The following is a 25,654-nucleotide window of genomic DNA, read 5'->3' on the forward strand; positions in this document are numbered from 1 at the left end:
ACACCTTGAGTACTGTATACAGGTCTGGAGGCCTCATTTCAAGAAGGATGTAGAGCTGCTCGAACGAGTACAGAGAAGGGCAACAAGATTAGTGAATGGAACAAAGGGTTGCTCTTACGAAGAAAGGCTTAAGTTTTGCAAATTACAGAGCCTGGAGACTAGGCATCGGCGAGGTGATCTGATAGAGGTGTATAAGGCTTTGAATGGCTTGAGCATGCTCAATGCCGATGGGATTCTTCCTCTTGCTCAGAATAATCACCTGAGAGGGCATAAATTCAAATTGAGGAAGGACGGATGTCGGATAGATGTGCGGAAATTTGCCTTTAGCCAGCGGGCAGTTGGTTTGTGGAATAGACTCCCATCGCTTGTTGTTGAAGTTGATAGCCTAAATAAATTTAAGGCTCAGCTGGACAGGTATTTCGAACGAACGGAGGGGTGAAATGGGAGTAGTGGTTTTTTTTTTTTTTTTTTTTTTTTGGCTGATGCTATCATATGCCTCTACTAATGCTAATGCTAATGACTGCAGTGAATGTGTTCCCTGTGAATGACAGGAGACTCCCCCACCCCAAATAATCATGACTGTAGTTGGGAGACCAACCAATTTTAAAAGCCACCACATTCGCCTTGCTGACACATGCTGATTGCTCTTCTTAGGTGGAATGCTGACACTGGTTTTAGTTGGTCTGACTAGTGTGGGATTGTCACTCTTTTCAGACACAACTAGCCAGGATGACAACCAGGATCCCACATAGTGCACCCTGGCTCTAAGACTTAAGTCCCCCACTTCATTCCCAGGGCACTGCCCATCTCCCTACCCAAACTTTCACCTGATGGGGCCCTACCACCTTAAATATTTTTCGCTGTTCTTAACAGGCCCTCCTTCAACCCCCTCTGTGAAGGGTGGGTTGCCACTGCAGGTGTGACCCCTTCTGTCCCCCATTCTTCCATTTCCTGGTAGAAGCCTCTCTATCATCCACGTTTTTCATCTTCACCTATCAATCCATGACACAACACGACACATCAAAATCTTAATCCCCAAAAAAAGAATAGTTCATGGCAATGTTAATATGAATATGCTATAAGTCACAATAGAATCAATTATTATTGTTCCTACAATCCAAATTGGTACCTGCATATATCAACATTTTATGAACCCTAAATCACTGCACAAATTTTTATTATTATTATAATAATAATAAAAATTCTATTAGTATTAAGCCAAATAACTGCGCATACCTTCAATGTGATATTTGTGCAGCTTTGCTGAACACAGACAGCTGATGCGTGGTGGAATTGTTGACAATGCAAGCCTGATTTCTTCATCAATGGATCTGAGTCTCTCCCTCTTTGATGTTTTAATTTCATTCAAGGTCGAGAAGCCCAGTTCACACAAATATGTAGTTGAAATGGTAATAACAGATTAATTGCCATCTCAGAGCTAGCCGGGTATTCTTTCCTTATTGACAACCAAAATGTGTTCAGTTGCACTTCATGATGTTTTAATAGCAATGTTCTGTCCGCCTTCAGATCTGTTAGTTCCTCTTGTACATTCATTGGAAGAGATTTTGTATCTGCAACAAATGGATCGTGAATCCAGCTGAAATCTTCAACGCTCTCTTCAGAATAATCCTTGAACTTCTGCTGCAAGTTATCTACACGTTGTTTAATGAAGTCATCACCACTTTATTACCAGCAGCAAGTGGCCATACAGTTGGGAACATCTCAAACAACCCATTTGTAATGCGTTGTATCCACAAATCCAGCTTATTCTGAAAGCCTTGAATCTTATCCATACTCATAAAAAGATTTTCATTCATGGCTTGCATTTTTTGGTTCAGATCATTCAAGTGAATGAAAATATTGGAAAAATATGCCAACTTAGTCACCCATTTATCATCTGCAAATAACTCTGCATACTCGTGCCCCTCAACTGTTAAAAATCTCTGTGCCTCCTCAAGTTCAAAAAGGCATGTTAGCACTTTACCACACTACAACCACTGTATTTCCGTATGTAGCAGGAGTGTGGTGTGTTCAGATCCCATTTCCTGACACAAAATGGAAAAAAGCTGCGAATTGATGAAGTTAATGACTTTTACTACTTCGTCCAGCACAACTTTCAGAGCAGATGGCAAAGACTTGGCAACAATGGCTTCATGGTGAATAAAACAATGGTCACATTGTATGTCAGGATTCACTACGCACACTTCAGCTACAAAGCCTTTAACTTGACCTGTCACGGAAACAGCTCCATCTGTGCAAACACTAACACAATCCATCCAATTTAATTCATTTTGGAGCATATATTCATTAGTAACATGAAATATTTCTTCACCGGTGGATCGCTTGGATAGTACTTTGCAAAAAAAGAAATTTGTTGCAATTACATCTCCATCGATGAACTGAATGTTGGCAAAAAGTTGAGCGTGACCGCTAACATCTGTGGACTCGTTGATCTGAAGTGAGAACTTCTGACTGCTGTTGATTTTCTCCTTCATGTCTTCAATGTCACTGGACATATCACTGACTCGGCAACTGATTGTGTCAGCTGAGAATAGAATTTTTGAAATTTCATTAACAGCTTCTGGTCCCAGGACTATTTTCACCATCTCTTTACAAGCCGGCATTAACAAAGTTTTGGCTATTGTGTATGGCTCCTTGGCCTTTACAATAAGTTTGGATACTTTATAGCTAGCTTCCTGTTCTTTTTCTGAAATATGTACTGACGAAGTCATGGATGTTGCCTGTTTTTTGTTTTGTTGCAACAACTGCCAGTGCCTCCGTAGCCAGGTGGGCTGAAGCAGCTTTTTTTTTTTTTTTTTGATTTGGTAGTTATTGGCGCATCGGCTTCTGTGGCCATATTGCACCTCCCAAGGTTTTTGCAGTACTTTGATCCAAGCCCGAGGCGGGAATCGAACCCGCGACCTTTGGGTTGCCGGGCAGGTACTTTACCCACTCGGCTAGCCCGGTCGGCAGGCTGAAGCAGCAGTGCGTAGCACACGCTTCTTGATTAGACCGGGGTTCAAGCTCGTGATCACCAAATACGGAGGATGTGGAAAGGTCAGGGAATGACCACTGCATATCCCCAGAGCAATATGGCCTTAGTTGCTAATGCTCCTAAAAAAAAAAAAACCCAAATAGCTGTTGTTATTTGGGTTTTAGGTGCATTAGCAACTAAGGCCATATGCGGTGATCATTCCCTGACCTTTCCGCATCCTCCGTATTTGGTGGTCACGGGCTCGAACCCCGGTCTAATCAAGAAGCGTGTGCTATGCACTGCTGCTCCTGCCCACCTGGCTATGGAGGCACCAACCAAATAGCAACAACTGCTGAAAATAATTGATATCTTTGCATGCCAGAGAAGAATGTTTTGTTGAAAAATGCCGTTTCAGTTTACTGGGAACCGTAGCAGCATTGCTTGGTTTTGCCCATAACACAAGACACTTGGGCTTGTTTTATCACCAAACCAGAAAAATCCAAAAGATAAATATCACTATATTGTCTGCACACTAATTTTTGTTTCTTTTTTTCAGGTTTGGCACTTTCAATACTTGTACTCTTGGACGGAATACTCCTTACCTGGAACTTGTTCATTGTTAAAAAAAGAAAATCAACAATGTTGTAGGTTGCGATCACAGTTTCCTGACTATTTCAGAGCGCAGCTGTGAGGAAACTGAAAGGAATAGATGCAGGACCAATACTCTTCGAACAGAGAGAGGGCACATCTATCGCTTTAAAACATAGTCTTATAACAAAGGGTGGGTGCATCTGCACAGGAACAAAATAATAAAGTTGAAATAGCACGGACAAACAGAGACAAATATCAAAACAAGTCAATAAAATAATAAAAGACGGGAGATGTTTTGCTAATCACTTTTAAGGAACAGCATGTAAGTATCTAACTTTAACAAGCAGCATCTTATTTCAGTCAGCACAGCGACAAAACAAGAAATATTGGATGGGCAAACACACAAACTTTAGAAAGCAAGTGTTGGGGCCCCGAGTGCCATGCGAGTGATCTAGCGATTTCCAAAGCGTATTTACCATAAAGAAGTGGTTGAAGATTTCTAGAGTCTTTTTACTTTCAAAGTTATTTATTTTCTGGCTCTTTTTAAATAAAGAAGGAAGGACTCTAATGCATTAAGGGCTTATACCTCAAGCTGCGAAAGAGTTAGACTATGTATATCTTAGTGCACTTGCATCATTTATACACAGCCAATTATGGATTAGCAAATTTGCAATAGCAGCATCGTTTAAGTTACATCTCATATTGCGAATACCTTCACGATGAGTTGGCATGACATTGCACTACTTCGAATAAGTAACGCTTCACCCAAAGGAGAAGACTGTTGTCCTTCTTCTCCTTCACCTGAAGAAGGAGAAGACTTCTCCTCCTTCAGGTGAAGCGTTAACTCACCAATGTTAATTTTTGAAGTAGTGCAATGTCATGGCAACTCGTCGTGAAGGTATTCACAATATGAGATGTAACTTAAACGATGCCGTTATTGCAAATTTGCTAATCTATAATTGGCTGTGTATAAATGATGCAAGTGCACTAAGATATAATAAAGAAGGAAGTCGCCTATAAGAAAGAAAAGACACCTTTCTTTTGTATATATAACTAACTCCTGTAACACACTAATCACTAACTTCTTATCGCTTGGTCACTGGTGGCACCACTCCTGCCTATACGTGGCGGGGCTGGAAACCTGGGAGAAGAAAGCCACCCTCACAGGACAAAAAGGAGCAAAGATGGACAAAATTAAACAGTCCGCTTATGGATCTTTTGATCCCGACCTAGATAAACATGATCCACATCATGATGACACATCCCGTGCTAAGAGGCAAAACAAAGAATGGATAATACCGTACCTCTCTTTTTAATACTACACTCCTCCACAGACCAATCATTGAGTAAGCTTTCTCCGTTTTTGATACAAAAATGTCTTGAAAATGTGGCTGACCCTCCAAAAATGGTTAAGCAATTAAGATCTGGAGATTTATTAGTTGAAATGACTGAATGTAGACACGCTGAGAGACTATTAAAAGTATCTACCTTTGGTGGAATTCCCATGAAGGTTACCCCCACATGCCACCTTAAACTCCTCTAAAGGGAGTAATATCAGAGTGAGATCTGTTAAACATATCGGAGGATGAACTGGTCCACAAACTACGAGATCAAAATGTGGTACACGCAAAAAGAATCATCATCAAAAAAGATGGAGAGCCTTTCCCTACTCGGACAGTGATACTCACATTTAAAATACCAAACCTACCTACCACCATAAAAGCTTGTTACCTTAGGTGTCAGGTAAGACCTTATATTCCGAACCCAGTCTGGTGCTTTAAGTGCCAAAAATTTGGCCATTTGCAAACTATGCAGAGGAGTTCCTGTCTGCCGCAATTGCGGGTCCTCAGATCACAATCAGAGTGACTGTTCGGCTACAAAAATGACGTGCCCGAACTGCAAAGGTAACTTGAACTGCAAAAAATGGAAAACTCAGAAAAAAATAGTTAAATACAAGGTCAAGAATAAAGTCAGCTACCAAGAAGCAAGAAAACTAGTTTCACCTACCATAAACACAGAAATATTACCTATGCTAATGTAATAAAAAAATACCAAACTGTCTCCACTCAAACAGATGTCACAGTTCCCATTAACAAGTCAATTTCTTATTGGGTAAGAACTGTCCTCTCTGAGCAACAACCAAGTGTGCATAAACAACCCAAACACTCTGACCAGGCAAATAACACTCCTCTGACAATACCAGCGGCATCTCATCCTCAAATGTGTGCTAATACATCCGATATTACAAACTCAAATGCAAAGAAAAACACCCAGGACATAACTATGGACACAGATGACACATCTATACATGAAGATCCAATTTTAGAAATTATGCTGAAGAAGAAATGGACATTGGTCGACCAGTTTTCAAAAAAGACAAATGATACAGCTCCATCAATTAAACACAAATAATGGCCTGTATTTTACAATGGAACTGCAGAGGCTTTTGTTGCAACACAGATGATATCCATGATCTAATTAACCAGTATTCTCCAGTTGCTCTTTGTCTTCAGGAAACTTACCTAACCTTGCAAATTTCTCCTTCGATAAAAAATTATTGCCTTTATCGAAGAGATCGTAATAGAGCAAATGCTGTCCATGGTGGTGTAGCAATCCTAATAAATTCAAATATCCCAACTAAGCATATTCCACTTCAAACTGAAATAGAGACTGTTGCTGTTCATATAACTCTCTGCATTTCAATGACAATTGTCTCAATTTACCTACCACCAAACCATACTTACTCTTTAAAAGATCTTGAAAATCTTTTCATACAGATGCCTCCACCTCTCTGTATATTAGGGGATTTTAATGAGCACCACCCCTTATGGGGCGATCCTAAACTAGACAGACGTGATCGACTCATTGAAAGCTTTCTAGAGTCCCAAAACCTTACCATACTCAATACTGGTGCACACACACACTCACATACAACTCCCAACTGGACACACCTCAGCAATAGATCTCTCAATTTGTTCTCCAGTGCTGGTCCTGAGCATAGAGTGGTATGTTTCAAATGATCCTGTGGGAAGTGACTGATCACTTTCCAATCATATGCAATTTTTTAATATCAAAGACTCTTTCAAACAAACCCCGCAGGAAATGGAAATTTGTTCAGGCAGACTGGGCAAAATTTCGATCACCAATCTTTCTTGATGAGGAAAAAATCCAGCTCCAGAATATTGATAATATAAAAGATTACATCACGTCACATCTTCTAAAGGTGGCCAAGGACACAATACCATTATCAAATCCCCCTGGTTGCAAGCATTATAATTACTGGTGGAATAAGGAATGCACAAAAGCAAAGAAAACAAAAATTAAAGCCTGGAATTTATTTTGGCAATGTCTAACCACAACCAACCTCATTAATTATAAGAAGCTAAGGGCAAAAGCACGATTTATACAAAGGCAAGCCAAGAAAGAATCCTGGCCCTGTTTTGCATTGACCTTTAACAGAAACACTGAGCCAAAAACTATATGGAAGTTTCCTACTATACCTTTTCCAATCCTCTCCTGGAAAGGACAAGACCTATCCAGTTCCTTAGATATTGCTACTGCTTTGGGCAATACTTCTGCTGAAATCTCAGCAGCATCAGCCTATTCTACATTATTCCAACGAATTAAAAACACTAGAGAAAAGCATGCCATTAACTTTCAAACTGCCTGTCCTTCTTTCATATAACAAACCTCTGCAATACCCTGAACTTTTGCATGCCATTATAACAGCCCACAATGGTGCTGCCAGGCCAGATGGGATTTATTATGTCATGCTACAACATCTTGATGACAAAGCTTTGTGCCTGCTCCTGGTTTTTTACAATTGTATATTTTTAGAAAATGTTTTTCCAGCTTCTTGACATCACTCTACTGTTTTGGCATTCTGAAAGCCTGGGAAAGATCCAACCAACCCCCATAGCTATAGACTGATATCTCTCTCAAGCTGCCTCAGCAAAATCCTAGAAAAAAATTGTCCACAGAAGGCTTGTCTGGATCATTGAGTCAGAACATCTAATGAGCCATAGTCAATATGGCTTTCGTAAAAATAGGTCGTGCTTAGCTCTTATGGTCAAGGTTGAATTCACCATTTGAAATGCCTTTGTTAAACGTAAACATCTTGTAATGGTTTCGATAGATATAAAGAAGGCTTTTGACACCACCTGGCGGCATGGCATACTTAGTGATCTGTACTCTCTTGGTCTATGTGGCAACCTTCCTATATTTATTCAGAGCTTCCTACATACTAGATCGTTTCAAGTTCAGTACCAACATGTCCTCTCTGCAATGTTCATGCAGGAAGAAGATGTTCCACAGGGATCAGTACTGAGTGTCACTCTGTTTGCTCTTAGAATAGATTCTATTACCAGACAGCTTCCAAATACAGTCGAGACTTATCTTTATGCAGATAACCTTTCCATTTCCTGCCATTCCCAAAATATGAGATCTATTGAACGGCAGCTTCAGATATCACTTGTTAAAATAAGACAGTGGGCCAGCCTCGATGGCTATCGGCTCTCGCAACAGAAAACAGTTGCTATCCATTTTTGTAGGCAATGCAAACTTCATCCGGATCCTGAACTTCAAATCTCTAATGTCTCCATCCCGGTCACCAATAACACCAGATTTCTAAGATTAACCCTTGATAACAAGTTAAATTTTATAGAAGCTAAATTTTATAGACCATATTAAAAATGTACGTACTTCCCTCTAAAAAAGTTAAACATACTCAGAGCTTTATCCGCCAAAACATGGGATGCAGATCGTACCTTTCTGCTTTGGCTATACAGGGCATTAATCAGATCCCGCCTTGATTATGGAGCTCCCATCTATGATTCTGCCAGAATGAATGCATTACACTGGCTTGATCCCATTCAATACAGTGCTTTGAGGATTGCACTTGGTGCTTTCAGAACATCGCCCACACATAGTCTCTACTTGATGCTCACAAGCCCCCACTAACGTTTTCCTACGTAACGTTAGTTACGTAGGAAAACACAATTACTAAAGTATGCTGTTAAGATACAAAGTTGTGCCTCGCATCCCATTCAGTCATACTTGTTCAATCCACCATTAGAAAACCTCTTCAGAAATAAACCTAGCATAGTAAAGCCAGCTGGTCTTCGCCTCCTTGAACTGATGGAAGTTTGGAATGTTTCGGTAAAAATGGCATATTGTGAAAAATTACAATGAGTAGCATTACAAACATATATAAAAACTATAATTGGGCGTAAATAATGTACAGTTAATTTCTTAAAATAGGTAAAATTCTCAGTTATCAATTTCTAATCATAATACATATAGTATTATTTATAGATATCAGTAAAGTAATTACAGCTTCAGCAAAGTTTGCGGCACACCTGTCATCTTGTGGCGGCACACTGATTGGGGGCAGAACTGCATTAGACAATATAATCCCTACTACCTGGTCCAGCTCCCTGCACCCAGAACAGTAACTAGGGATTGGTGGTTCTGTACCAGACCCTAGACTAAAAGGTCAGTTGAACAACAATCCTACATACACCATATATAACTTAAGCTATCTGGCCTTTACAGGGTACTGTATTGAACAAAAGAGAACTAAACGTGGGGTTGTATGGAACTACCGGTTGCATTATCAGCCATTAAAAGAAATATCCTGACCGAATCCTCCTACAAAACAGCAAACATAAGGATTAAGGATCTCATCTTGATACTTTAGAGTTGTTACAGCTGCTCCCAGACACACAGAACTGTAGAGCTAGTGACAGTGATTCCAGCCCACACCATTAAGCAATCACCTCCAAATACTGTCATTAACAGAAATATTACTATGAGCCATGGTCTTTTGCTGCACCAGCCATACTGACAGGTGTTAAGGCCTTTAATTGTTTTAGCAAGCTCAATGCTGATGGAATTCTTCCTCTTCAGATTACGCACCCGAGGGGATGTGAATTCAAATTGAGAAAAGATAGTTGTAGAATAGATGTCTGGAAATTTGCCTTTAGCCAACGAGAGGTTGATTGCTGTAACAAACTTCCATCTGTTATTGTGGAAGTTTACAACTTAAATAAATTCAAGGCAGAACTAGACATACATTTGGAGTGAATGGATGGGTGAAATGGAAAGGTTTTTTTTTTTTTTTTTTTTCGGCTGATGCTGTATAAGCTTGCTTTCTTGTATCATATGCTAATACTGGCATGACGTAGCTAAGTGGTCAGGAGAAAGAGTGCAGTAACACACACTCTTTGAGGGAACTGTGGTTCGAGCCTACAGGTCTGCTAAACATGATTAATGATCATATTTAAGATTTATTGTAAACTGGTGGTCATGCCAGAGTATAAACAAGAACATTTTTAAATAAAATAAAAAAATTAAATATATAAAACTAAAAATTAAATTTGTGATTCCCTTTTCACATAGGAAATTATCCAGCTGACTTTTGAATTTACACAAGATGTCAACCTCAACCACCAATGGAAGTAATTTATTCCAGTAATTAACAACTTGCTGACTAAAAGAAACCTTCCTACAACTCAGACTAACCATCTTTCTCCAAAATATGAATTTATGGCCTCTAGTTCTGGAATTATTTATAACAGTGAAACTTTTTGCATCCAAAGGTTTTATGATTTTCCAGATCTCCCCAAGTGATACCTGCATTTGGACCCATTCAAGAAGTTTGATGGGGTTTTTTTCATGCAGTCTTATGCTTGCCTTATACAGTGGGATTATGACTTCCGTATCTCTACACAGAATAAAACATCAACAGAACAGAACACCATTTGCCTTCCTTGCCACCTGTTTCATAGCTCCCAAATCCCTTTCTTCCTCTACTGCTTTTAATTCACTCCCACCAAGTGGATACATTATTTCAAGGTTGCTAATCTCAAGTTGTTGTTAGGCTTTAAGTGCATCAGCAACTTAAAATGACATCAAATTGCTTCAAGTGTTCATGGGCTGGTTTGCAGATTGAGAGCTGAAAACCTTTAAATAACTCTTGTGAAAAAAAAAAATCATATTCCCTCCACCAGAGAATCAGCTAAATAGAGCCCCAAATGAAAAAGCCTTAAAACATTTCTCCAGTCGACAGTGTTATTTGAATCCAGATCTTTCAAAAAAGAGTGACAAATGACAAAATTACTATACTGTCACAGACAACTATTCTCCATTGTATGACCTGCATTTTTCTGAATTAAAACATGCTGCCACTTTTCTGACCATCCTTGAAACCTCTGTCATCTTGAAAGAGCACTGCTTGGCTGTGATCATTAAGCACTCACCCAATCTTCACATCACACCCTTTATCATTTTATCAATGACATTTATGAAAATCAGACACAGCAGTGGGGCCCACAACTGATCCTTGGGGAGGGTGCCCCACTTCTTACTTTAGATAAATATGTAGAATAGCCATTAAACACAACCTTCTGCCTGCTGCCACTCTGCGATCCATCTTAGAATCTCACCCATAATTGCAACGTTCCAGGTTATACAGTAACCTCTAATGAGGGGATCACATACTTTGCTAAAATCCAAATAAACTTAATGTAAAAATTATTTCCGGCTAAAGAATAACTGGGTGAAAATAGCTAAACATGATATTCCCTTAATAAACAAGTATTGTGTATCGTTCAGAATTTATTTTTATCTAAATGTCCCTGTATTGCACTCTAATTGCCTCCATCAGACTGACTGGTCTATTGTTACCCACTTCTTTCTTCAACTGCCTTTACATAATAGCAATACACTAATATGTAGTGTTAGTAAATGATGCAAGGAAGCAAAGCATCAGCAAAAAAAACTGTCCATCCCTACTCATAATTTGTCTAACTCTTCCTTAAATTTATTCCTTAAAACTACCCACTTCCACAACACCAGATGATAGTAGTCCCACAATCACTCCCTGGCGGAAAGCAAACTTTTGGTATCTATCCTGCAGCCACCCCTTTCAATCTAAGTTTATATCCCCTTATGTGTATATTGTATGAGGAAGAGTTGGAAAAACTTCATCATTAAGTTTACTCAATCCATCCAAAGACTTAAATACTTCAACCAAGTCTCCTTGCAAGTGACTAGGTTCAAAGTACAGGTAGTTCTCGACTTTACGAGTTAATTCATTCCTAGCACGCTCTCGTAAAGCAAAAACTTGTAAAGCAGGAATTAAATCCCATAGACATAATGTTAAAAATAGGGGTTATGTTTTCAACAATGAAATTAGTTAACTAATTAAGTTTGTTTAAACTATGATTGATTTATCCAAATAAAAAATTAAAACGCAGCCTGTAACATCAAGCAAATTATAATAATACAGAAATTATTTATGACTTACAGATTTTAAAGGCTGTTTATTCTTCATTATTGACTAAATGCACACTCGTTGATCACTCATTATTGGCTCGGCACTCAATTGGTTTGTTGCACAAGGAGTCGTCTTCTTCAGAAATGCTTCAAGAGGCTTTTGTTTCCAAGATAATCTTGTCTTATCTTTATAAATTTCAATAGATGCATAAGCATTTTTTAATAGAACGCACAAACTGCAACTAACACGATTTGTGTGGAGTAACAAGTTTACGAAGCTTAAAAAAAAAAAAAAAGGAATGAAGAGAAGATTCTGAAAATTTATTTGTTATTTATACAATTGAAGATTTCAGTAAAGGGTAAATACATTTCACCATAGTAACGCAAAAAACCACACAATTCCAGCTATCGGTATTTTCACAAATGCAATAACATCGAATTTACTACCCGTTTATAATTGCTTGCATTAACAGAAAAGCCCAATAAACTGGAAAGTGCAAATTGTTTTTACTGTTTTATGGTAATGACCTCTAGAAATGTGTTTTAGAAAACAAAGGCGTTCAAAATTGATTCTTATAACAGAACATATGATACCAATGAAAGTGTAGTGCATTTTAATGATTTGAGTTGGTAACTACTGTAATACAATTTACCCTATAAAAACGACATTTGAGAGTTATATAGCAAAAATTTCAACTTCCGAGGTCGTGGAACAAATTACCAAAAAACAATGTGTTATTGGGTTCACATTACGATGGTGTCTCTGGAACGGATTAATATCGTAAAGCTGGGTACACTGTATTGTGTAGCTACACGCGTGGTTTGAAATGCAGTATTTATAAACGTTTAACATTCATTTTTTGCAATTAATGTTCATATTTTCGATTTTGCTGATACTTGATACTTTGAAAAAAAAAAAAAAAAACTCATAAACCTGGAAACTCGTAAAGCGAGAACTGCCTGTACAGTAGAGTGTTGAAAATCTGAACGAGGCAGCATTTATTATTTTTCTTATGCTGGTGCCATATCAAGTCTCAGTAAGTGCCAGTTATTGTGATTGCGTTTGGGAATTGAATTTTGATTCTATTAAACAACAATTGCAACAAGTTGCAATTGCAACAGGCTATAAAAATGAAGATACTCCTTGCACTTCGACCTTCCCAATTATTCGACCCCGGGTAAAGTCATCCAGATGTTGTCTACTGGCCATTTTGTTGTCTGTAGCACTATGAAACCAATGGAACGTCTGTAACAGTCGTGCTCGCCATTCGGTAATTTGCACATAACTACTGAACTGCTGCTTTTATCTGTTTATGTGAGCCCTCTCATCACGATTTAAATTTTTGCATGTTCACCAGCTTTCTACTGAATGGCCACGGGCTGTTTCGTTTGATTTTGTGGTTGTAACTGTTAGAAATAGTGTTGGTCCTTAAGTTTTGCGCATCAGTGTAGGAATGAAGAGATTCTGAACAGTTACAGTTTTATTTTGCCATACTATAGTTATGGCCTTCTTCGTCTTTTCAAAGAAAGCAGAAATTTTTAACGATTAAATCGAAGTTTGAGATTTTACATAGACTTTCAAAGGGAGATAGCGGGTCTTCGTTAGCAAGATTTTACGAGGTTGGTAGTCACCATAACAGAAATAAAAAAAACAACGAAAAAATTTTAAAGTTCGCATCGAAACTTTATTCAGATAATGGTGCAAAAAAAGAGAAAAACTAATGACCCATTCCTTGAATATACTGTTTGTTGTGGTAATTGAGCTCTGGGAGCATCAGTGACTAAGGCCATATTGCTCCATAATATACACTGTCTGTAAATTGCATGTTCTGTGGTTGATTTTCTGTTTGCTGGATGAAAAACCCAAGCTTCCGGGAGAAGGGCTGGCTAACTCAGCCACGTTGTGAAAAAAGGCCCGTAACAATTCATCTCGTCATCGAAGGGGCATGAACTCGGGTCTTTTCACCTGGGGCGAGAGGAGGATGGTGATTGACCAAACTGTGCTACCCATGAGGGCTACGTACGAGTAACAAACTAAATGCTGTCCAACTCATCTACTCAGCGCCTCCATAGCCGGGTGGGCTGGAGCAGTAGTGCATAGCACACGCTTCTTGATTAGACCAGGGTTCGAGCTCGTGACCACCAAATGCGGAAAGGTCAAATGATGACTACTGCATATCCCCGGAGCAATATGGCCTCAGTTGCTAATGCTCCTAAAAACCAAATAACAACAACAACTCATCTACTCATGCTGAAAAAGAGTGATATGGAAACAAAGTTCGAAAATGGTGCAGCAAAAAATAAAATTATTTTAGTTAAAGGCCTATACATATGTTATTGTTGCTGAAAGTTCCATTTGTTTTGTTACTTATGAATAAATATACATAAGTACAACTTACGTATATGAATAAATATACGTAAGTGCAACTTACGTATATTTATTCATAGGCAACAAAACAAATGTGTTTATATTTCTAAACTTACTAAACCTTGTTTTGTAGTATACAGAACAGTATTTTGATAAGTTCAAAAATCTAAACAAATCAGAAGTCTGAACTATTCCCGGTCCCAATTAGTTCAGATTATCAACGCTCTACTGTACTCAGAGACAGCCCCAAAATTTGCAGGTCCTGTTCAAGAATTATTTGCAGGGGCCCTAGGGTCCTGTGCAAAACTTGTGGGGTGTTTTTGTAATAGTGATTTTTTTTTAATTTTTCAAATTTTACAATAACTAAGACAATTAAATAATTTTGTATTATACTGAACAAAAATTTTAAATACGAATAATATTTAATACATTAATCAACAATATTGTTTTGAGCATGGAGCCCTGTTCAACAGAACCGGCTGGACATGCTTGTGGCCAGTACTGACTGTACTATAATTTGCAGAACTCGAGTCTTTTATGGTAAGACTATCTTTTGTATCCTTGAATAATCTGGCCGCTCTCCTCTATATCCATTTCAAGTTCCAAGAGATCTACTTCCTTCTTAAAATAAGACTTCCAGACCCATATGCAGTATTGAAAATGTGAACTAATTGTCGCTTTATACAATATCTCGATCATTTCCTTGTCCCTGTTAGCAAAATTTGTGTTTTTCATTGACAGACCCCACAAGCTGCTCTAGCGGCCTATCTGTACTCCTCAGAGAGCTTCGTATCAATTCTCCATAAGTCTCCACCACCTTGAGGTGCCACCTAACTGGTATGTTATACTGGGATTACAGCTGCCCATATGTAGCACCCTGCATTTATCAATGTTAAACCTCAATTGCCATTTCTCGGCCCTTTTCTAGGTCTTGCTGCAGTAGTATACCTAGATTCATGTATACTGAACACAGTAGAACTTCATAAATTGTGCACCCTCGGGAACATAACGTGTTCTGGATTTTATGCATATAGCTAAGTATTTAGGGGGGTTTTTTGGTTTTTTTTATTTGTTAGATAATGCAGTAGATCTGATCTCTATAATCTTCACAGAAAAACTGTTGCCAGCATTAAGCCAAAATGTTATCCTGTATTTGCTGGATTGGTCCAGTGGGTAACATACTTACCTAAGGAATAAAGGTCAGGTTCAAATGCTGCCTCCAGTTACGAGCATTGTGATTGTTCAGAGTTTTTTAATAAGAGGTATAAATATGTGATATGATTTCAACAATCAAATTGCCTTAAAAACTAAATACATACTACTGTACTGTTTAGTACTATACTATGAACTAGTACTAGATGTCTCACAAAATGAATAATTTCATATGTTGTAAGTACATAGTAACAATGACACTGTCTAGGAAATATGTAAAACAGAAGGAAATTGTTGATTCAAAATTAACAGAACATAGTGCATAAATCTGGCAGCTGTGCTTTTTTTAACATCTAGTCAGTTTATTTTTTTAGATGCATTATTATGTAATTTATAATTAACATAATAATGCACTGCCCATTAATAATAATTGATTGCCCATTAATACAAAGTGAGATCTGATTACTATCTTTTATTAGCACTTTTGCCAAGAAAAGAATCATTTCAAATTTCAGTACAGCAACAATCAGACTAGCTCAGTGTTTGGCTGAATCATCATTTGAAAAACAGCCAGCTAGTACATGGAGATGAACAATAGATACTATAACATAAAGCAGAAATACTACCATAAATGGAGAAAGAAATAGGCATTCCAGAACTGGAGAGAGAAAAAAAAAAAAAAAAAAAAGCAGTGATCAGATAAAGGTAAGGCACACAGAGGCTCTTCCACAATCATTCTAGATATACCAGCCACAGATTTATATGTAATAGTAAAAGCCTAAGTAGTTCCCACACCTTCATGGTTCAAAAATGAATTCTAAATGAAAATTAAGTTGCTCCTCATGCAACATTAAAAAAAAAACATCACTACCAAATTTGCTACTTTCGTTTATCAGGCATTTAATAGCCATAAAATTGCACAAGAATATGCTGCTAAAGTTGATTGCTATACAGTAACTACATGCATATGGTGCAGCAAGTAAGATAAGCTTTCTTTATTGTGCAATGTTAAATTTCTCTGGCCTGTCTGTATTTTAACATATACCAATAAGAATGGATGGATAGGTGATATGGGAGAGTGTTGGCTTTTTTTTTTTTTTTTTTTTGGTTGATGTATAAGCTTTCTTGCATTATTTGCCACTACTAATACTAATAGAGCTACACCCATTTCTTTAGAGAAAAAGCAAAATTTGAATGAAAAGACGAGTCTTTTCAAAGGCATCAACCACCATCATTTGCCTAAATGTTATAGTATGAATAATGTAGCACCACCCTCTTACAAAAGGGAAAGCACTTATTCATAATGCGATTCCACCCTAAGACAGCCATTTCAGTGCTTATTGCATCAGTTTTGTAACTGACAATTTAAGCTCCAAAATGAGATGCCAAAAGGTTTAAAAATAAGATCTTCATATTTTATCTATTGATTCTATCATCATATGTACTTCTTTTTTTTAACATAATATAACAATTAGCCAACGCATGGCTGCAGCCTCACAATCTGAGAAATCAGTGTCTTTGAAAACACTTGCCCTTTCTTTCAAATTTTGCCGTCTCTATAAAAATGAGCAAAAATCCTATCATATAATATATATAGTTATTTGCTTACTCAAAATATTGTAAAGATAAATTCAAGTTTAAAATAAAAGCAAATGATAAAAATTGATAAATCTAATTTAAAAGTACCAAGATAGAATTTTGGGGCAATTTGAATCTGAACTTATTATTAGCCATATGGTGAAAGGAAGCCTAAGGCTTATGCTGCACCAGCCAAAAAAAAAAAAAAAAAAATTCCTGAGTTACCTGAGAGAGTGAGAGAGAGAGAAGTAGAAAAGAATCACCAAGAAAGAGAAGCATGATGATATCCGGCTCAACGGTTTACAAAAAATAGAATATTTGCATACAGAGCTGAGGATTGCCCATTAATATTTGCAGGCACCTCCGTAGCCAGGTGGGCAGGAGCAGCAGTGAGTAGCACATGCTTCTTGATTAGACCGGGGTTCGAGTCCGTGACCACCAAATACGGAAGATGCGGAAAGGTCAGGGAATGACCGCCGCATATCCCCGGAGCAATATGGCCTTAGTTGCTAATGCTCCTGAAAACCAAATAACAACAACAAATATAATATTAATATTTGCCTTCTTCAGCCTGAGAAACTATATGGAACAAGATTTCTCAAATTGGAAAGTGAAGCATAGTATAGTTTCTACAGATATTTTAGGGGTCACAAAGGTCTTTGAAAATGGGTTAAAAAGGTATATAAAAAAAAAAAATACCACAGGATTATTTTAAACAAGGAGACACTATTCCAGAGTTGGTACAAATTTTAATTTTATTGCACCTTCTTGAGGCCAAATGGACAGAGGTGTGGGGAATGAAGTTTTGGATCAGAGGATTCCATAAAGGATCTAAAACTAGCCTATAAAGTTTCAGCAAATTTAAAGTAACTAGGTCAAGGGTTTTGTACCTTCTAGTATGTTTTAATAAAATTATTAAAGACACTTATATACAAGACACTTAACTTGGATGACATCCAAGTTGTCTTGTCATTTAAAATACAGTACTTCGAAAATACTTCCCAATTTTTCATTATACCTTGAACTTAACTTGATATACTGGAGGAGGGGGGTCAAAAAAAGATATGTATTCACCCAGAAGTAGTTTTGATAGAAAGATATATATATTTTTTTTTTTGTATCTTGAAATCTATATAGCAAACCAAACCAATTTTGATTTAGACCTAACGGTTCATTTTTTTTTTTTTTTGCAGCACTAAACGAAGTGAAGTATCCCAATAGACAAAGTGGAACGCAGAGCAGCAATTCGGTTGCTCTTTCTGCAAGCAGAAACAATCCATGAAGAAATGGGCACTGTTTATAGAGAAAACTGTCCAGGTTAGTGTTGTTGCACATTGGTGTAAACAGTTCAAATGTGGAAGAACCTCAGTGCATGATTAAAAAATCACAGGATGCCCAAAAACTGCTGTAACAGAAGAGAGTTGCAAAAATTGAGGCATTAATCCTGTAAGATTGCCATATCAAAGAACTAGCTTCAGAGCTCCAAATTAGTGTAGGGTCCGTGGAAAACATCATCCATCAACAGTTGCATGTGGGTAACGTCTCTGCTAGGTGGGTTCTCACACTTCTTGACCCCTTACTTAAGGAAAGGGCACAATGTGGACATGAAATGTCAACATGTCAGGAAAAGCAGTTTTTTTCACAGCTAGTCACCATGCAATGAAAGCATACAGAATCATTGCTCCCAAAAAAGGCTGGCTGAACTCATGCTGACCTAAAACCCACAATGTGTATGCGGTGCTTCAGCAGACTGGGTGCACATCCTCTATGACTGCCATCTCTGCCATCCTCCCAGAAGTGTTATGTTGACACACTTCACCCTTCCTCGAGGTGAAGAACACCTATTTCTCACAGACGACTTGCATTAAAAAGAATTTCACACAAGCAGATTTGCCATCGGAAAAGCCAATCTGCCACAACAGATAAGCAACAACTAACGATCAAACCCACGATCGCTCACTCCTTTATGAGACTCTCAACCACTACCAGATACTGAAACTTTCACCAATACTCAAGGACATGACTGTTTGCATCCAACATTGGATGCCGGATCGCTCTCAACTGTCGGTGGCATATCACTAACATCCCGTCTGGATGGCACCCTCCTAGGATGTGGGATTCACTCAAACCCTTACAATGCTTGTCTTGACCTGTATACTTTGCTGTGGATCAGGTGAAAGTGACATCCTCAGATGTCCCTAGCCAAAATGGCACCACAGAATACCTGATGAGCACATGATACCTGGTGGTATCATGTGCTGTTGCCATAGTTACCTCAGTACACACTGTTGACAGATCAATGGATAAGCCTGTAGTTTAATATAATTAGTGAAAACAAACATGTAGAGTGTTTTTGTTTAACTTTAGAATATATCACAAATATGGGAATTTTTGAATAACTTTTAAGGGGTACAAGGGTATTTGAATATGCACTATGGGATATATGAACTTCTAATGCCTTTATGCAAAACTCAATCGAATGTCTTGGAAATATCTATTGCAAACATATTTCACACAATAACATTTTTTTCAGGGTTATTTAATCTTTCTGTTGGGAAATCAATAGTGACACTGAGCTGAAGTGTATTGGCTATGGTGCATAATTTACCAAGATCGGTGCAAGAGTTTAGAGGAAAGCAAATCGTAAATGTATCAGCTTTAGGTTAAGAGATAAAAGAACAGCAGCCTATTATACCACCAGTCACAGCATGGTGGCTCGATGGTTGGTTCATCATTGTAGAGTAGTCATAAACGGGGAGGGGGGGTGAAGTGTCTCCTCTGCAAAAGAACCAGCAGAATGTCAAAGTGGAATAATATACTCCTGCAGTCAGTGGCTTAAAAAGGAACCAGAAAGGTTGTGAAACAGCCGTTTCCAAAATGTTTTCTGCAATTTTAAAGTTTTACATATATTGGTAGTTCGATGATCTCCGAATGATGCAGAGAGGACTTCATGGGTTAATGTTTACTGCAAATGTATCATTACTACATAGTTGAATTTTACTAAAAACCAAAGTTTGTACAATAGGCATCATATCTCATAAAACATTGCATACTCTGAAAACAAAACTTTCTCTTTAAAAGTCTTGAACTTTATATATCTTCTTAATTTATATAATCTGCAAATACATTTACAATACTTCATTCAGGTTTGCTAAATCCTAGTTTTAATGAAAAAAAATTAAAAAAAAAAAATAATAATAATATAACCCCAGGGGCTCACATCTGGTGAGTATGGGCTTGGCACACCCAGGGTCCTGAGCTGAATATCATCATTCTTCTCTTTCTTGGTGATTTCCTTCTCTCTCTCTCAGGGTAACTCAGAATTTTTTTTTTTTTTTTTTTTTTTTTTGGCTGGTGTGCAGCATAAGCCTCAGGCTTCCTTGCACCATATGGCTAATAATAATAATAAATGTTGGCACACCCAGTGTCCTGAGCTGGATATAATCATTATTCTCTTCTTGGTGATTCCCTTCTACTTTTGACTCTCTCTCTGGGCAACTCGGGAATTTTTTTTTTTTTTTTTTTTTTTTGACTAGTGCAGCATAGGTCTCAGGCTTCCTTGCACCATGTAGCTAATACTAATAATGATAATATGTATTTTACACTACGCTGCTTTCATTCCAATTCAATGCTGAGTAATTCCTGCACGTATATTGCTACTCTTCTCATAAATGTAATAAATATTTAAAGTAAACATAGTAATCAACTTGAAGCTTACTTTGAATTAACTCTTCATATTTCTTAATAGTGGTTTGATGTCGAGGTGCTACTTTCGCTTTATCAGCAGAAATAATTTTCTGCGCTCTATTTCCGACATTATACGTCCGAACAGGACGTATAAGTAGAGAAAACACTCTCCCCATTACTATAAACCGACAGAACATCACAATATAAGTACACAATACTTGATTGCATTTAGCGCCACCTACTACAAATCACCCAAAAATCAATTTATACGAAACTATTTTGTAACATTAGATTGAATTAATTTTTATAATACAGTAAATGAAATAAGAATATGAAATTTCCATCCGGGAGATTTTGGTTGCCGAAACAAAAAAAAAAAAAAAAAAGAGAACCTGTTCAACACTAATAAGAATAATAATAATAATAGCACAACGAAACTTGTTTATTGATGACAAAGCAAAAAAAAAAAACAATTTTAATGCCTAAATATGTGGTGATAGAGTGGCCGAGCGGTCTAAGGCGCTGGTTTAAGACACCAGTCTCTTCGGAAGCGTGGGTTCGGATCCCACCCCTGCCAGCGGAAGTTTTACCCCCAGGGGCTCACATCTGGTAAGTATGGGCTTGGCACACCCAGGGTCCTGAGCTGGATACCATCATTCTTCTCTTTCTTGATGATGCCTTTCTACTTATCTCTCTCTCTGGGTAACTCTGAAATTTTTTTTTGGCTGGTCCAACATAAGCCTCAGGCTTCCTTGCACCATATGGCTAATAATAATAAAATAATAATAATAATAAGTGAACCCTTGGCAACCTGCCGTGATGGGAATAGAGATTATTTATTTAATGTCTTATTCTGAGCAGTTGGTGGAGGAGTCGTGTATGTGTGAGAGCACAGCAGAATGCTCAGCAATTGTAGTTATTGCAACTATAATTGTAGTTAAATAAAATAATAACAATTTCATTTAACGGTAAAAATATACATTTTAACTTCAAAGGGCATCCCTGATAGAATTGCCACCTCTTTGGGTTTAATCATGCCATGTTCTAGTGACCAGTTTGTTTATCATTTCTATGGGGAATAGAAAATAAAATTTCCATTCTATATTCGACTTATCTAAAAATCAATTTCCGGAAGGGAGGGAATGACCATGCAATCTTCGCTAGACTTAGTAAGGTCAGAAAAACCAAGGAAAACACATACTAAAAATGAAATACATGCGTAGGAATAATGTATAAGTAGTGGCGCGTTATCCTAAAGGCAAAAAAGACGTCTGGCTAGGGCCCCGATCAGAGGGGAGCCCAAACTTTGTTTCAAAAACTCATTGCTGTTTTTTTACTAATATTTTTAAGTGATTTTTTTTTTTATCGGGAACCGAACCTTCTACCTGCAAAGGTCAGCGAAATTTACTTGGAGATTAATTTGAAAATTTCGTTTTTTCATAAACGGTTTTACTGATTTTGATGAAATTTTATATTTAGTTTTTATGTTATATAATTTGTTTTGTTGTCAAAATAAAATGTCATTGAAAATGTTCTGTATTAGTTTTTTCTTTAGATTGAGGCCCCATGAAGGTATAACGCACCACTGTGTATCAGCATAAATGGCATTGCGCTCATTTTTTATTAATTCATTTACAGTATCTAATGGTGCAGAAAATTTAATCCAGTTTACGAAATATTTACTAAGGATTAAGCAAATGATATTGGGCATGATTTTGCAAAGAACTCCTTATATTTATGGCCAAGCACAAAAGAATTCTTTGCGTACAGCCCTGTGCTTGGGGTGTAGTCGAAAGAGATCTACGAGTGACTGCCCCTAAGTAGCAGGATGCCATTGAAAAAAAAAAAAAAAAAAAAAAAACCATCGCATTAACAATCACAGCATTCTCAAATCTCAACGGGAGAACCTACGTGTTAAAAGCTTTTCTATGAAGATTTTTATTTTTAAGCTGTATAACGAGTTTTTAGCATTAGCATTAGCATTAGTAGAGGCATTTGATGCAAGAAAGCAAGCTTATGCAGCATCAGCCAAAAAAAAAAAAAAAAAAACCCACTCCCACTTCACCCCTCTGTTCGTTCAAAATACCTGTCCAGCTGAGCCTTAAACTTATTTAGGCTATCAACCTCCACCACAAGGGATGGCAGTCTGTTCCACCACAAACCACCCGCTGGCTAAAGGCAAATTTCCGCACGTCTATCCTACATCTGTCTTTCCTCAATTTGAATTTATGCCCTCTCAGGTGATTTTTCTGAGCTAGAGGAAGAATCCCATCAGCATTGAGCATGCTTAAACCATTCAAGGCTTTATACACCTCTATCAGATCACCTCGCTGGTGCCTAGTCTCCAGACACTGTAATTTGCAAAACTTAAGCCTTTCTTCGTAAGAGCACCCCTTTGTTCCATTCACTAATCTTGTTGCCCTTCTCTGTACTCGTTCCAGCAGCTCTACATCCTTCTTGAAATGAGGCCTCCAGACCTGTATACAGTACTCTAGGTGTGGCCTGACCATTGCCTTATACAATGGAATAATCACCTCCTTATCCCTGCTGGAAAAATTCCTGTATATCATTGACAATACTCCATGAGCTACTCTTGCAGCCCGTCTGCACTGCTCAGAGAACTTCATATCTGCCTGCACAATCACCCCCAAGTCCCTTTCATTCTCTACCACTGTCAGTGTAGTACCACAGAGTTGATACGTTGCTCTGGGGTTGCTTTTTCCCATGTGTAGTACTTTACATTTGTCAATGTTAAACTTAATTTGCCACCTCTCAGCCCATCTGCTCAACCTTTCCAGATCCTGTTGCAGCAGCATAGTGTCAGTAGTGTCCTTGACAACCCTGCCAACCTTTGTATCATCTGCAAACTTGGACATTAAGCTTGATATACCATCATCAATATCATTTATAAATACAGAAAACAATAATGGACCCAACACTGAGCCCTGAGGGACTCCACTAATAACATTAGTCCACGATGAGCAGTGTCCATTGATTACCACTCTCTGTCTTCTCCCCCTCAACCACCCCTTTATCCATAGCAGCAATTTGCCTCCAATGTCACACTGCTCCAATTTGTGTAGCAGTCTTCCATGTGCAACAGTATCAAAAGCCTTTCTAAGATCCAAGTATATAATATCAAAGTTATTCCCTGCATCCAGTTCTTTTGTGACTGCATCATAGTATCCAATCAAGTTGGTCAGGCAAGACTTCCCCTTAACAAAACCATGCTGTGTCTGAGCTATAACTGAAGTCTTGTCTAAATGATCCTGCAGTGCTTCTTTAACCAGTGCCTTCATTAATTTTCCTGGAACAGAAGTTAAGCTCACAGGTCTATAATTACTTGTGTCAGCCTTTGATCCTCCTTTGTGAATTGGGGTCACATTTGCACATTTCCAGTCTATGGGTACCTCCCCTGAGTCCAAGGAAGCTCTCATAATTATGGCTAAGGGTTTGCTTACTTCCTTTGCTGCCTCCTTTAATATAACTGGATAGATCCCATCCACCCCGGGTGCCTTTCTTGTGTTTATCTTCAACAGTTTCTCCTCCACTTTATTCCCAGTTATTTCAAGATTCTGTAGCTTACTGCTAGAGTTGAATACACCTCTGGCATTCCCCTTGCTGAATAACTCCTCATGTGTGAATGTCGATGCAAAATATTCATTTAGGTTGTTAGCTACCTGAGCAGGATCATCAACAGTTGACCGATCAATATCAAGTGGACCAATCTGATTCATCCCCTTCCTTCTAGAGTTTACATAAGTAAAGAACTCTTTGCTGTTTTTCTTTGCATCCCTTGCCAAGGATTTCTCGTAATCTGCCTTCGCCTGCCTAACCTCCTTTGTAACTTGGTTGCATATCAACTTGTATCTATCATAGGCTTCTGTGTCATGTGTTAATTTGTAAGTATCCCATGCATTTTTCTTCTCTGCCATATGCCTCATTAGTTCATCTGACATCCATTTTGGCCTAAACCTTGAACAATATTTCTTAGTTGGTATGGAAAGCCTAGTAGCTTCCAAGATAAGTTCTTTGAATGCTTCCCATTTTGAATTTGCTGTTGGTAACATCATCAGTTGGTCCCACTGTATAGAATTTAAATACTGTCTCAGTCCATCGTAGTCGCCTTTACGGAAGCAATAACCCTTCCCTTTACCCCTAATGGTAGTTACCTCTTTCAGTAAATCCCACATCAGCACACTGTGATCACTGCCACCTAGTGGTTCATTTATCTGCAGATTCTTAATGCATGAAGAATCACTGCTGATAATCAAATCAAGAGTATTACTCCCTCTAGTTGCCGCCCGAACATGCTGATGTAGAAAACAATCATCCAATAAATCCACAAAAGCCCTGCTAGTGTGTGAGTAACCAGCCCCCAAATTCCAGTCAATATCTGGGAAATTAAAATCTCCCATTATAAGACTCTCTGATTTACTGGCCCACTCTATTTCCCTGTACAGTTCCTTATTATACTCATCAGAGTCATTAGGCCTATAGCACACTCCTACTCTCAATTTTGATCTCCCAATGCTTATGTCACACCAACCTGACTCAACACTGCACTGTCCAGCGATGTCGACTGGCTTCACTTCCTTGGATTTTATGTGTTTCTTAACTAATAGCATAACCCCTCCCCCCTTCCTATCCTGTCTATCCTTTCTGTAGACGTTGTACTCCCCAAATTGCATTTCTGCATCCCTTATATCTGTGTGACACCACGTCTCTGATATCCCAACAATATCTGCCTTTGATGTTTTGAGCAAAACCTCAAATTCATCAAATTTATTTACTAAACTCCTAGCATTGGTGTACACGCAAGTATACCTGCACCTGTTTCTATTCTTAGCTACCCTAACACAACCCATGTGTTTACTTGTACCGCAATGGCTCCCAGCAGTCTCTGAAATACCATGCATCTTGTTTTTCAGGCTTCTGCTCATTCTAATAGAAGCAGTGCAAGAATCTCTTTCACCTCTGCCAGTGGCTACTGTCAATCTATTGGTCTTTGTCTCCCCCCAAGCTAG

General features: G+C 38.1%; 1 protein-coding gene across 1 annotated transcript in view; it reads right to left on the reverse strand.

The window, feature by feature from the left end:
* Positions 1-20,827, reverse strand: part of LOC150091398 (NADH dehydrogenase [ubiquinone] 1 alpha subcomplex assembly factor 4) — a 31,968-nt gene extending 11,141 nt beyond the window's left edge. The window contains exon 1 of the mRNA XM_090383677.1: positions 20,659-20,827. Within this exon, the coding sequence (XP_090239803.1) occupies positions 20,659-20,824 (166 nt within the window). The 5' untranslated portion in view covers positions 20,825-20,827. The remainder of the gene's footprint in view (positions 1-20,658) is intronic.
* Positions 20,828-25,654: the final 4,827 nt, after the last annotated feature.

Source organism: Mastigoproctus giganteus, chromosome 1 (genome assembly GCF_048544385.1).
Source record: "Mastigoproctus giganteus isolate SK-2022 chromosome 1, ASM4854438v1, whole genome shotgun sequence".
Taxonomy (NCBI): domain Eukaryota; kingdom Metazoa; phylum Arthropoda; class Arachnida; order Uropygi; family Thelyphonidae; genus Mastigoproctus; species Mastigoproctus giganteus.